The sequence below is a fragment of the Salvelinus sp. IW2-2015 genome, linkage group LG37 (assembly GCF_002910315.2).
Source record: "Salvelinus sp. IW2-2015 linkage group LG37, ASM291031v2, whole genome shotgun sequence".
Taxonomy (NCBI): Eukaryota; Metazoa; Chordata; class Actinopteri; order Salmoniformes; family Salmonidae; genus Salvelinus; species Salvelinus sp. IW2-2015.
Genome location: NC_036876.1, coordinates 10,076,645 through 10,089,364, shown reverse-complemented (window position 1 = coordinate 10,089,364; position 12,720 = coordinate 10,076,645). Strand labels below are relative to the sequence as shown.

The 12,720-nt window shown below is 41.8% G+C and overlaps 1 protein-coding gene across 3 annotated transcripts in view; it reads right to left on the bottom strand.

Annotated features, from left to right (window-relative positions):
• Window positions 1–7,550, bottom strand: part of hacd4 (3-hydroxyacyl-CoA dehydratase 4) — a 10,047-nt gene extending 2,497 nt beyond the window's left edge. Inside the window, exons 1-7 of one of the 3 annotated variants that reach the window (XM_023982461.2) lie at window positions 7,318–7,549; window positions 6,966–7,136; window positions 6,296–6,424; window positions 5,397–5,524; window positions 4,951–5,063; window positions 2,313–2,419; window positions 1,147–1,278 (exon numbers count right to left, since the gene is read on the bottom strand). In XM_023982461.2, the coding sequence (XP_023838229.1) occupies window positions 1,147–1,278; window positions 2,313–2,419; window positions 4,951–5,063; window positions 5,397–5,524; window positions 6,296–6,326 (511 nt within the window). In that variant the 5' untranslated portion in view covers window positions 6,327–6,424; window positions 6,966–7,136; window positions 7,318–7,549. Of the gene's footprint in view, window positions 1–1,146; window positions 1,279–2,312; window positions 2,420–4,950; window positions 5,064–5,396; window positions 5,525–6,295; window positions 6,425–6,965; window positions 7,137–7,317 lie in introns of all 3 variants that reach the window. The other 2 variants (XM_023982457.2, XM_023982460.2) reach the window with 2 other exon arrangements.
• Between the last annotated feature and the right edge of the window lie 5,170 nt (window positions 7,551–12,720).

Here is a 12,720-nt window from a genome sequence, read left to right as displayed (position 1 = left end):
AGATCTCTGCTCTCCGACTTCACTGCATTCAAGACAACTGGGAACTCAGAAATCTCTGCTATCCGACTTCACTGCATTCAAGACAACTGGGAACTCTGGGGGGAAAAACGAGCTCCGAGAGGGAAAAAAATCGTTTTTGACAGTCCTCCAACTTGGAATTCCAACTCGGGAACTCTGGCCTCTTTTTAGAGCTCCGACTTCCCGACTTGAAGATCACTAACGTCACGATTTGACCTTGAATCCTAGTTGTYTTGAAAGCAGCATAAAACTCATGGTACCMTTCGCCAGCTCATATCTGTGTGAAGCTGTATTCAGCGCRAKCATCTGCATTAAAACCAAATATCGATCCAGGTTGGATGTGACAGCAGAGATGAGGAGTGCAGTGTCGACCACGCCCCCTGACTTTGAGAAGCTCCGACGCGACATGCATTAAGCACACCCATCTCATTAGTGGTGCTGAGATAAGATGCATTGTCAGACTAATTTCCAATTGACTGACATAGCCCCACATTAAGAAGTATGTGATGGGTGGAGAGACAATCAGGAATAATGTTAGAATGTTTTTCAATTGACCGGCATAGCCCAAATAAAAAAGTAAACATTGGCTGTTATGTACAGAATTTTTTTCACATGGTTTGTGAGAATTTTCAGATATCAAAATGGGGTCGGTGGGACAGAAAAAGTTTAGGACCTGGGACTAGGCGATTCCCAGAACTTGGAAAATGGGTGGGGTTGCTTTTTGTGCTATTCTGATGTAGACTTGGCTTGTGTGTTTTTTGGGGATGGATTGTCCTTGCTGCATGACCCATCGGCGGCTTTCAGCTTCAGTCAACGGACAGATGGCCAGACATTCTCCTTTAGAAGTTCCTGCTTGATAGCGAGCGAATTCATGGTTCCTTCAATGATGGCAAGTCATCCAGGTCCTGAGGCAGCAAAGCATACCCAAAACATCACACTACCACCACCATGCTTAAACATTGGTATGAGGTTCTTACTGTGGAATGCAGTGTTTTGTTTCCRTCAGACATAGTGGAACTCATTTAAGGAATTAATTACAGAAACATTCCCTTTTTGTAAATGGCTCTTCCAGTTTCATTCAGCCTGCGCCTTTAGGCTCTGCTAAGGAAGCTAAATCTGTTAACTTACCAACAGCCAGTAAAGGTAAGTATGCCTTCAGGAGGATAGGGAAGTAAATGTCTGCAGACACAGGCAGGCTGAGCTGGAATGAGTATGTTCCCAATGACTCAAAGTAAGGCAGTGATTGGTGAATGGTAATGCCTGGAAAAGACCAAAGCAGAAAAATTCTTCGCACACACTCTTCGTTACACAAAATAGACCAAGTGGAAGGCAAAATTGCAAAAATGTCTATGGTCTACTGTTAAAACACAGAAGTTGTTTAGGCAAAATGCATGTACTCTGTACTGTCTAAAAAACACACACAGGCGCCTAAAGAAGTTGGAATGTGTCCCATTTCCTGACTTTAATATCTTGGTCAGCCTGCTGTGCCAACTCACTTCCTGTCTGTTCGAAATATTGTTTCCTCACAACATGCAACGCCTGACTAATTCGCCTGACACACCATCACCAACTGTAACAGGATAAAACGAGACACTGTGAGAGGAGATTAAAACAAACCAAGTGAAAGTGTACTATTACATTTCTCTATCTTCTCTCCCCTCAAAAAAATAACTTARAAATGCCTCATGAGCTTAGWTCAACTGTTGTAGCMCATCAGAACCCAAAATATAATCTTGTTTTACTACAATGTTTGTAAACAACACAAATGTAAAAACAAACACTGTATAGCCTCAAAACATGGTTTTGATATCATGGATGATCAGTCCTTTTATCCATAGCTCTGTCTATACATTTGAGAGTGGTTACATTTCTCAAACTCTATCCCTCATCTCTTTACTAAAACAGTGATGGGGTAGAAGCTTTGTTATTGTTTCAACTGCAGATTGGCCTTTTAAAGGGGCATTCCGTAAGATGCAATGAGCCCTGAGTCTGTAGATAAAGAGTCTAATGAATCTGTTGGTCAGGAACTAAATTCTGCGAGAGAAAAATAACATTCCAAGCAACCTATAAAACCACTGTTTAATGTTTACTGTCAAAGCATCGGTCTCAAACCCTCACTGTATAAAAACAGCAGATTCATTCAGATATTTTCTTTTTTGTAACCATATTCACGTCCCTGCAAGAATCTATTTCAAAAACCAGGGGGTGTATTTTAATAGTTGAAATAATCCCTGAGCTGTGGCAATGAAATCTTACTGAGTGCACCTTATGTAAAATAATAGTAACGTATGAACCTTCTGTGATGACTGAGATTATGTAGATGGGGATGGATAGGGTGTATCGAGCCCACAGCATGGCAAAGGAATCCGTTCCCATTAAACACAGGAGAACATGGGGGTACCTGCAAATGYCAGACAGAACCAAAAGTCAACCCATTAGCAACCATTGGAGTGGTGCACATTTTTGTTCCATCTTAACACTAGTTTCAAGTTTTAATGTCACGTGCACAAGAACAGTGAAATGCCTTTCATGCAAGCTCAAAACCCAACAATGCAGTAACCAATATCAATGTAGCACTAAAAATKACATAAGGTAGAACAAAAACACACAAGAAATAAGAGAAAGTGAGAAGCTACAGTGCTTTCAGAAAGTATTCACACCCCTTGAAATTTTCCACATTTTGTTACAGCCTGAATGTAAAATTGATTAAATGTTTGTGTCACTGGCCTACACACATTACCCCATAATGTCAAAGTGGAATTATATGTTTCAAATTAACTACAAACGAAACGCTGAAATGTCTTGTGTCAATAAGTACTCAACCCCTTTGTTATGGCAGGACTAAATAAGTTCAGGAGTAAAAATGTGCTTAACAAATCACATAAGTTGCATGGACTCACTGTGTGCAATAATAGTGTTTAACATGATTTTTGAATGACTACCTCATCTCTGTACCCCAAACATACAATTATCAGTTGAGCAGTGAATTTCAAACACAGATTCAACCACAAAGACCAGGGAGGTTTTCCAATGCTTTGCAAAGAAGGGCACCTATTGGTAGATGGGTAAAAAAAAGCTGACATTGAATATCCCTTTAAGCATGGTGAAGTTATTAATCACACATTGCATGGTGTATCAATACACCCAGACACTACAAAGATACAGGCGTTCTTCCTAACTCAGTTGCCGGAGAGGAAGGAAACCGCTCAGGGATTTCACCATGAGGCCAATGGTGACTTKAAAACAGTTACAGAGTTTAATGGCTGTGATAGGAGAGAACTGAGGATAGATCAACAACATTTTAGTTACTCCACAATACTAACCTAACTGAAAAGAAGTCAGTAAAGAAGTAAACCTTGCAAAATACAAATATTCCAAAACATGCATCTTGTTGAAACAAGGCACTAAAGTTATACTGTAAAAAAATTGGCAAAGCAATTTACTTTTTTTCCTGAAAACAAAGTGTTATGTTTGGGGCAAATCCAATCCAACACATTACTGAGTACCACTCTCTATATTTTCAAGCATAGTGGTGGCTGCATCATGTTATGGGTATGCTTGTAATCATTAAGGACTGGGGAGTTTTGAGGATAAAAAATWAACTGAATGGAGGTAAGCACAGMCAAAATCCTAGAGGAAAACCTGGTTCAGTCTGCTTTCCATCAGACACTGGKAGATGAATTTACCTTTCAGCAGTACAATAACCAAAAACACAAGGCCAAATCTACACTGGAGTTGCTTACCAAGAAGACAGTGAATGTTCCTGAGTGGCCGAGTTACAGTTTTGACATAAATCTGCTTGAAAATCTATGGCAAGACCTGAAAATGGTTGTCCAGCAATGATCAACAACCAATTTGACAGAGCTTGAAGAATTTTGAAAAGAGTAATGGAAATGTTGTACAATCGAGGTGTGAAAAGCTCTTAAAGACATATTACCCAGAAAGACTCACAGCTGTAATCACTACCAACGGTGATTCTAACACATTGACTTAGGGGGTTAAAGACCYATCTAACCAAGATATATCCATGTTTTATTTTTCATTAATCTTTTACAAATGTTAGAAGTTTTATTCCACTTTGACATTACAGAGTATTTTGTGTAGATTGTTAACAAAAAAATGAATCCCACTTTGTCACACAACAAAATGTGGAAAAAGTCAAGGGGTGTGAATACTTTCAGAACTTTCTGAAGAATACTGAGGTATATATGTATACGGCTACAGTGACTAGGCATATGGATATATGATAAACAGAGTAACAGAAGCGTAAATTATGATTATATGTGCGTGCGTGTGTGTAGAGTCAGTATTAATGTGTGCATGTTATGTGTGTGTTCACGTGTCAGTGAGTGAGAATGTGTAGAGTCTTGTGAGTGTGCATAGAGACAGTGCAAAAATAAAATACAAGGRTCAACTCAGACAGTGCGTGTAGACATTCTGTTAGCTATTTAAAAGTCTTATGGCTTGGGGATAGAAGCTGTTCAGGAGCCTGTTGCTGTCAGACTTGATGCACCGGTACCGCTTGCCATGCGGAAGCAGAGASWACAGTCTATGGCTTAGGTGGCTGGAGTTTTTAACGATTTTCCAGGCCTTCCTTTTACGCCGCCTCATATAGAGGTCCTGGGTGGCTGGGAGCGCGGTCCCAGTGATGTACTGGGCTGTCCGCACCACCCTCTGTAGCGCCATGCGACCCTGAGGCACTGTCGCACCTTCTTCATKAYTGWGCCTATAKTCCACGATCATCTCCTTGGTTTTACTGAGGTYGAGGGAAATGTTGTTGTCACGGCACCATACTGCCAGGTCAACACACCTGTTCCAGCCTAACTAATCAAGGGCTAGGTGAATAGTTGAATCAGATGTAAGTGCTGAGTTAGGACAAAAATGTGCAACCCAAACCCTTTTTATGTCTTTGTTCCGATGAAATATACATACCTTAACAGATCTAGAATATTCCACAGGTAAAACTGTGCACACACAACTGGTTTACTCTGGATCTCCTCTTGACTGACTATCACCATAAACAGTAGGAAGTTTCTGGTCATAACCTGGACAAGGAAACGTTGGCATTAGACTACTTTTGAGGTCTTTGATATTGGCGTGAACTACTACCACAGAAGTCGTTGCGGACATACTGTGCTTTCCAAAATTACATAGTGCATCACTTATCTCCATTTGTTTCTTGCACAGTCACGTACAGTCGTGTACACACCAAACAGGACCACTAATCAGAGATGAATTGCTCTAACAGGTCCTATTTTGTCTGATCGGTAAAGTGAAAATTCTCAATTAATGGATGAAGGGTACACTTTGTAGTATTTGAACAGGGCCCAGACTCCAAAGAGACAGAACACAGTGTTAAGCTTGGCAGTGGCACACACTTGAACAAACCGTGGCAGAAGGCGTGCCTTCTCGATCCCATCRGCGATGTGGAAGAGCTCCAGCACGGACAACAGCTGGCATAGACTCATCACAACCCCCACAGCATAGAAGGTGTCAGCAAGCGCGTCTGGAAAACAAGAACATTCGGTTCGGGTTCATACTTTACCTGTACTCATACTGCATTATACAGTCTTGTAAAGCATTTATGAATAGGCTCTTGAGTCTAGACAAGGGATGGGCAACTACTAGCAGCCCACAGCAGTTTTTCTCGTTATGTAAGTCACTGACTGTCAGCCAAACATTTTTAGATTAGTCTCCACTCTTATAAAAAAAGGGTGCTAAGTAGAACCATATAGGGTTCTTCGGTTTGTCCCCATAGGGGAACCCTTTGGCAAAATGTGTAGAGTTGCATGAAATTTGTTATAAAATTGCAAAATCTTCTCTCCGCTCCGTGGCAAAATGTGTAGAAATGCAGCAAACTTGCTTTAAAATGGCAAAAACGAAAACAATTTCTCTCAGCTGTCAAGAGGGGGGCTGCGAAAATGTTTTGCTCTCAAGGTGGGGGGGAGGGCCCACCAACAAAATTATGACAAAAGGCTAAATCTGGCTCTGACTGCATGTGCGTAATGAATGAAGTAACATAAAGATGTGATCTGAGTAATAGCGCAGTAACGCGTAGCCTACTTGAAGTATAGGCTCTACCGACATTKAAAGCACGCTTCCGGGTTTTCCGAACACGAGTATCAAGCATGATAAAACGTACGAATAACAGTAGTAACGAGATCAGCACACCCGTAGCAGACCCCTGCAGCGCCTCGTTATGAGTTCAGTGGAAGTTGCCCATCCCTGGTCTAGACTATCCAGCTCTGCTGTTTTAACTCTGCTCTCGACAACTTACCTCCACCAAATGTGAGAAACCTGGCTGTCATGTTTGCAAATATCCATGTGTGCCCACAGAACTGAAGCAGGTTATACAGGAAAAGGTAAGCAAGTCTTATGCTGAGCCTAGAAAAGAAAAGAATACACACTAATACAAGATTTATTTWWAAAAATATGATATGCATACCTTCCACAGGGAGACATCTTTTACAGTATTTAACATAATAATAGCTCATGACAATACAACATAACATGAATTATAATTAATTATCATTATTTTAATACAATAATTATAAGATTAATATATATGTATTTGTTTGGCAATAAAACAAATCATTATACAGCCTACTACGCGACTCAATTCTTAACTTTTTCTTATGTTTTCCTAAAACTCCTCAACAAGTCTTGACAAATCCTGTTGTGGTAATGGCTTTTTGGAATAAATGAGCATAATAGGCTTAGGCTACTGAAAAGAATGTTAACAGTCACGGAATGTGCAGCCACATAATGCCACTCGACTAGTGTTTTTAACCATTTGGTGATTTTCTATGCAGTTTTGTGATAAGGGGAAGTTCCCTAAATAAACATAACCTAAAGWATCTGCAAATAGAGGTCTCTGCGGCCAATGCACACACTGCGAATTCGTATTTAATTCCGAAATTGGGCTAGACAAAGCTTTGTGTCCTTACCTCATTTCACCTGGAAACGACGGACGAAAAAGTAAATGATGTACTAAAGTTGTTTCCTGTGCTTTTGGAAATCCCAAATTCGAGGAAGTCGACATCTCTCTCATGCAAGTGCAACTATCTGACGTCAAGGAGGTTGGTCGGATATTCAGTCATGCTTGGTGCCTTTTCCTCCTAAAAAAATGATGATGATGCTGATTCTGTATGCGCAGTATGGCGCGTGCTTGCATATGTTACGTTATCTATTCCTCTACCTAAAATATTATATAAATCAAAGGTCCATAAATATGATAAATAAAACAAACAATAGATCAAATGTTGTATGAATATGAATTATACTAGAATTCAATCATACCTGCAGTGCTTTGTTACAATGCCGCATGGATAAACATAAATCCGGCTATTCAGTCAGACAGTGGTGTTATTGTATGCAGAGTCAGACCACCGCCCAGTTCACTACATCGATGTCARAAGTGGGAAGACACCGCACGGCCGAAGAGTGAGCAGACAGACCCATGAAAGGGTTTGAGAGAATGTTGAGGTGTGGGAACGCACTAGCCTACCTAAGGGAACCTGGCACCCCTGTTATGCATCTTTTCCCAGTGGTTTAAGTCGCTGATTTCTGACCATCTGTCAGATATGGGGGTTAATGCCCTCTAGTGGTTGATTTTGAACAAGGGAATTCAAACTCAGTCCTTGAGGTCTTCACATCACTGGTTTTCAACCTTACTCCATAATCTGTTTTTAAACCATACCCTGTAAACCAACCCAATCTAACTTGATTTAAAGTACTTTAAGTAAAACGTTAAACAACCTTGGTCATTTGTTTGTTTTTACAAGACTAGGTAATCCAGACATTTCCACAAAGTCAACTTTTGGCTAATATAGTGTATGGAATGAATCCATGTGACCTACATGTTGTGCTTCCCCAATGTCGGTGTAACAGAAGCCATGCAGTGTGACATGCCAAGGGGTCTTGCTTATAGCTGCAGCCTGCCACTCTGACACCTCAGGATTCGGGTGTCAACAGCACCCACAGGGTCCAACCCAATCAAATCTAATTTTATTTGTCACATGCTTAGTAAACAACAGTTGTAGACTAACAGTAAAATGCTTATTTACAGGTCCTTCCCAACAATGAAGAGAGAAAGAAAATAGAGAAATAATAGAAAAGTAATAACACGTAATAATAAACGTAATAATAAATACACAATGATCAAATCAAAGTTTATTTGTCACGTGCGCCGAATACAACAGATGTAGACCTTACAGTGAAATGCTTACTTACAGGCTCTAACCAATAGTGCGGGGAAAAAAGGTGTGTGTGTGTGTGTGTGGGTGTGTGTGTGTGTGTGTGTGTGTGTGTGTGTGTGTGTGTGTGTGTGGTGTGTGTTGTGTGTGTGTGTGTGTGTGTGTGTGTGTGTGTGTGTGTGTGTGTGTGTGTGTGTGTGTGTGTGTGTGTGTGTGTGTGTGTGTGTGTGTGTGTGTGTGTGTGTGTGTGTGTGTGTAGGTAAGTAAAGAAAATAAAACAACAGTAAAAAAGACATTTGAAAATAAGAGTAGCAGGCTAATACAGACACCGGTTAGTCAGGCTTATTGAGGCAGTATGTACATGTAGGTATGGTTTAAAGTGACTATGCATAATGATGAACAGAGAGTAGCAGTAGCGTAAAAAGAGGGTTGGGCGGTGGTGGGACACAATGCAGATAGCCCGGTTAGCCAATGTGCGGGAGCACTGGTTGGTCGGGCCAATTGAGGTGTATGTACATGAACGTATAGTTAAAGTGACTATGCATATAAGATAAACAGAGTTGTAGCAGCAGCATAAAGGATTGGGGGGGGACACAATGCAAATAGTCCGGGTAACCATTTGGTTACGCGTTAGGAGTCTTGAGCTTGGGGTAAAACTGTTGAGAAGCTTTTTGTCCTAGACTTGGCACTCCGGCTACCGCTTGTCATGCGGTAATAGAGAGAACAGTCTATGACTGGGGTGGCTGGGTCTTTGACAATTGTTAGGGGGAGTAACGATAACTGGCTATATACTGTAAACAGGGTACCATTACCGAGTCGATGTGCAGGGGTACAAGGTCATTTAGTAGATATGTAAATATAACTAGGGATAAAGTGACTAGGTAACATGATAGATAATAAACAGTAGCTGCAGTGTATGTGATGAGTCAAAAAATGTTATGCGGGTAGCTATTTGKTTAACWATTTAACTAACTCTTTAAAAGTCCTATGGCTTGAGGGTAGAAGCTGTTCAGGGTCCTGTTGGTTCCAGACTTGGYGCATCGGTTCTGCTTGCCATGCGGTAGCAGAGAGAACAGTCTATGACTTGGGTGGCTGGAGTCTTTGACAATTATTTGGGCCTCCYTCTGACACCGCCTGGTATAGAGGTCCTGGATGGCAGGAAGCTCGGCCTCAGTGATGTAATGGGCCGTACACACTACTCTCTGTAGTGCCTTGCGGCCTCTGACCTCCTTATAGGCTGTCTCATTGTTGTCAGTGATCAGACCTACTACCGCCAAGTCATCAGCAAACTTAATGATGGTGTTGGAGTTGTGTCAAGCAGTCGTGGGTGAACAGAGACTACAGGAGGGGACTAAGCAGGCACCCCTGAGGACACCCATGTTGAGGGTCAGCGTGGCGGATTTGTTGTTGCCACATGGGGGGCGGCCCGTCAGGAAGTCCAGGATCCAGTTGTAGAGGGAGGTGTTCAATCCCAGAGTCCTTTTGCTTAGTGATGAGCTTGGAGGACACTATGATGTTGAATGCTGAGCTGTAGTCATTGAACAGCATTCTCACATAGGTGTTCCTCTTGTCCAGGTGGGAGAGGGCAGGTTGGAGATTGCATCATCTGTGGATCTGATGGGGAGGTATGCAAATTGGGGTGGGTCCAGGGTGTCTGGGATAATGGTGTTGATGTGAGCCATGACCAGCCTTTCAAAGCATTTCATTGCTACAGATGTGAGTGCTATGGGGTGATAGTCATTTAGACRGGTTACTTTAGCGTTCTTGGTCACAGGAACTATGGTGGTCTGCTTGAAACATGTAGGTATTACAGACTGGGTCAGGTTGAGGTTGAGGTTGAAAATGTCAGTGAAAACACTTGCCAGCTGGTCAGCGCATGCTCTGACTACGCATTCTGGTAATCCGTCTGGCCCTGCGGCCTTGTGAATGTTAACCTGTTTAAAGGTCTTACTCACATCGCTACGGAGAGCATGATCACACAGTCATCCAGAACAGCGGGTGCTATCATGCATGGTTCAGGGTTGCTTGCCTCGAAGTGAGCATAGAAGGCATTTAGCTCGTCTGGTAGGCTCGTGTCACTGGGCAGTWAATGTCTGGGTTTCTCTTTGTAATTCGTGATAGTTTGCCCTGCCACATCCGATGAACATCAGAGCCGACGTAGTAGGATTCAATCATAGTTCTGTATTGATACTTTAATGCACTTATTAATGAAGCCGGTGACTGATGTGGTAAACTCCGCAATGCCATCGGATGTGCTAGCGAAACAGTCTTGTAGCTTACCATCCACTTCATCGGACCGCTTCCGTATTAAGCGCATCACTGGTACTTCCTGTTTAAGTTTTTGCTTGTAAGCAGAAATCAAGAGGATAGAGTTATGGTCAGATTTGCCAGATGGATGGCAAGGGAGAGCTTTGTATGCATTTCTGTGTGTGGAGTAAAGGTCATCTAGAGTTTTGTCGCCTCTAGTTTGCAGTTTCCCTGCAATAAAATCACTGTCCCCTAGGAGCGCCACCTCTGAATGAGCATTTCCTTGTTTACTTATGGCCTTATGCAGCTCATTGAGTGTGGTCTTAGTGCCAGCATCGGTTTGTAAATAGACAGCTATTAGACACCAGGATGGGGTAGTGGTGGTGATGGTGTGGTTTCGGGTTAATGGTGTGTGGTAGAAAATAAACAATGGAGCTTGTAGGGAGCAACCCTGCATGCCGGGCATGGTTACGAGTATTGATGACAGTTCACTTTTGCTCGCATTGAATGTCTTAAAGATGCAGGCCCTCTATTACTGCAGAAAAGTAGCACCCAATGATTTCTGTTTTTCAGATCACACAAATGTCTCATTGACAGGGCTTTAGTAAAGTAAGACTGTCTGTTGGGACTGGGTAGAGGTTCCCACCATATAGGAAGGTCAAAGTGACACCGGAGAAGTACTCAAGTCCATTCCAAGTTTGCAGTTTTTAGATGCCTGTGTCTCTGCCCGCTCTACCACAGTGCACGGATGAAGAAATGCCTTGTTGAAGGGGGACGTTAGGACGCTCTCCACACAATTCCAAACCAAACGGCTTCATGCCAATATGACTGCCTACAATGTGATTGATTATCTTACACTTTACTATTTACCTGATGTTTACGTTGAGAAAAGAGGTAAGATTGTTATTACACAATAAGTATCTAGTATTTACTATTCTGTTTGTTTGTGATTAATTCAAATAAGTCATATTTAGTACCATTTGGTAGCCGGTATATAGCTACCAACTGTCTAGAATTCCTCAAAGTAGAATACTATATGTATTTTAGTAAATACTAGGCAAACATCCTGTATCTCTACTGGCAGTTTAGTTTATGACCTTACAGAGACAGTATACAGTATGAACACATGCCTGTATTGCAGTTGTCACAAATCCATAAAACGTGACTYCAGAGTCTAAGGTCACCCAACCATCATATTCTTAGAAAAAAAACAACACTAATCCAAATGGATTGCTAGACGGACCAAGCGAGAATCATGTTTCTGTGAAAACATATTCTGTTTTCAGGGACCCATTACAACCACAAGGCACCAGCCCTTAATATAGTTCTCTGTAGACAACCAAAGGAGCCTGTTTGCTAACCCTTCAACAGACCTGGTGTCCCAAGGAGGCCGGGTTAAATACAACCCAATGAGCTCCTTGTTGTCAGGGCAGGTGACTAAAGAGAGGCCCAGTGTCTGCTCAGATTTGTCAGCCATCCAAACCGCTACCAATGTTTTTCATTGCTTCCCAACTTAATCCTAGACCTAGAGGTATGTGGCCTTTGTGGAATGGGTCAATCCAAGGCAATTCATGAAATTTGTCACAGTTACAGCATGTATAAAAGGTGCAGGGAAATGTTTGCATGCTATCTCCTTCAACATTACATTACAATAATGAATATCGATAATTTAAAAAAAGTCAAATATTAAGTAATTAGAAGAAGGTAGTATGCAAAGTAATAAACTGATATATACATAATAGGATGTACAGAATAGATACTGAATGTGCTATGTCAAGTATAACTGTATTTACAAATATAAAGTGGGTAGTGTCTTGTTAAATCAACAGTATATACTAGGTAAGCAGCGTTGAATATCAGTGTGTCAAATAGGGGGTGCTTATATTTGTCCTGTTTCACTGCATGTACAAGTGAGAGGTGGAAATGTGTTTTTTTCATATCCCAACTCCCCCTGAGACACCCTTGGAGAGTGGGGTCATAGCCAGAGATCAGCCATTATTGACGGCGACCCTGGAGCAATTATGGTTAAGTGCCTTGCTCAAGGGCAGATCAACAGATGTTTCACTTTGTCGGCTCAGGGATTCAAACTAGCAACCTTTCGGTTACTGGCCCAACGCTCGCAATGCAAATAGTCTTGCTTTCATACCTTATACGTGCAATCTTTGGAAAATAAAATCGATGACCTACGCGGAAGATGAAACAGTACTGTAGCTTAGCATCTGCTAACCCTAGGCTACCTGCCATAGTTGTGCGTGTAAGT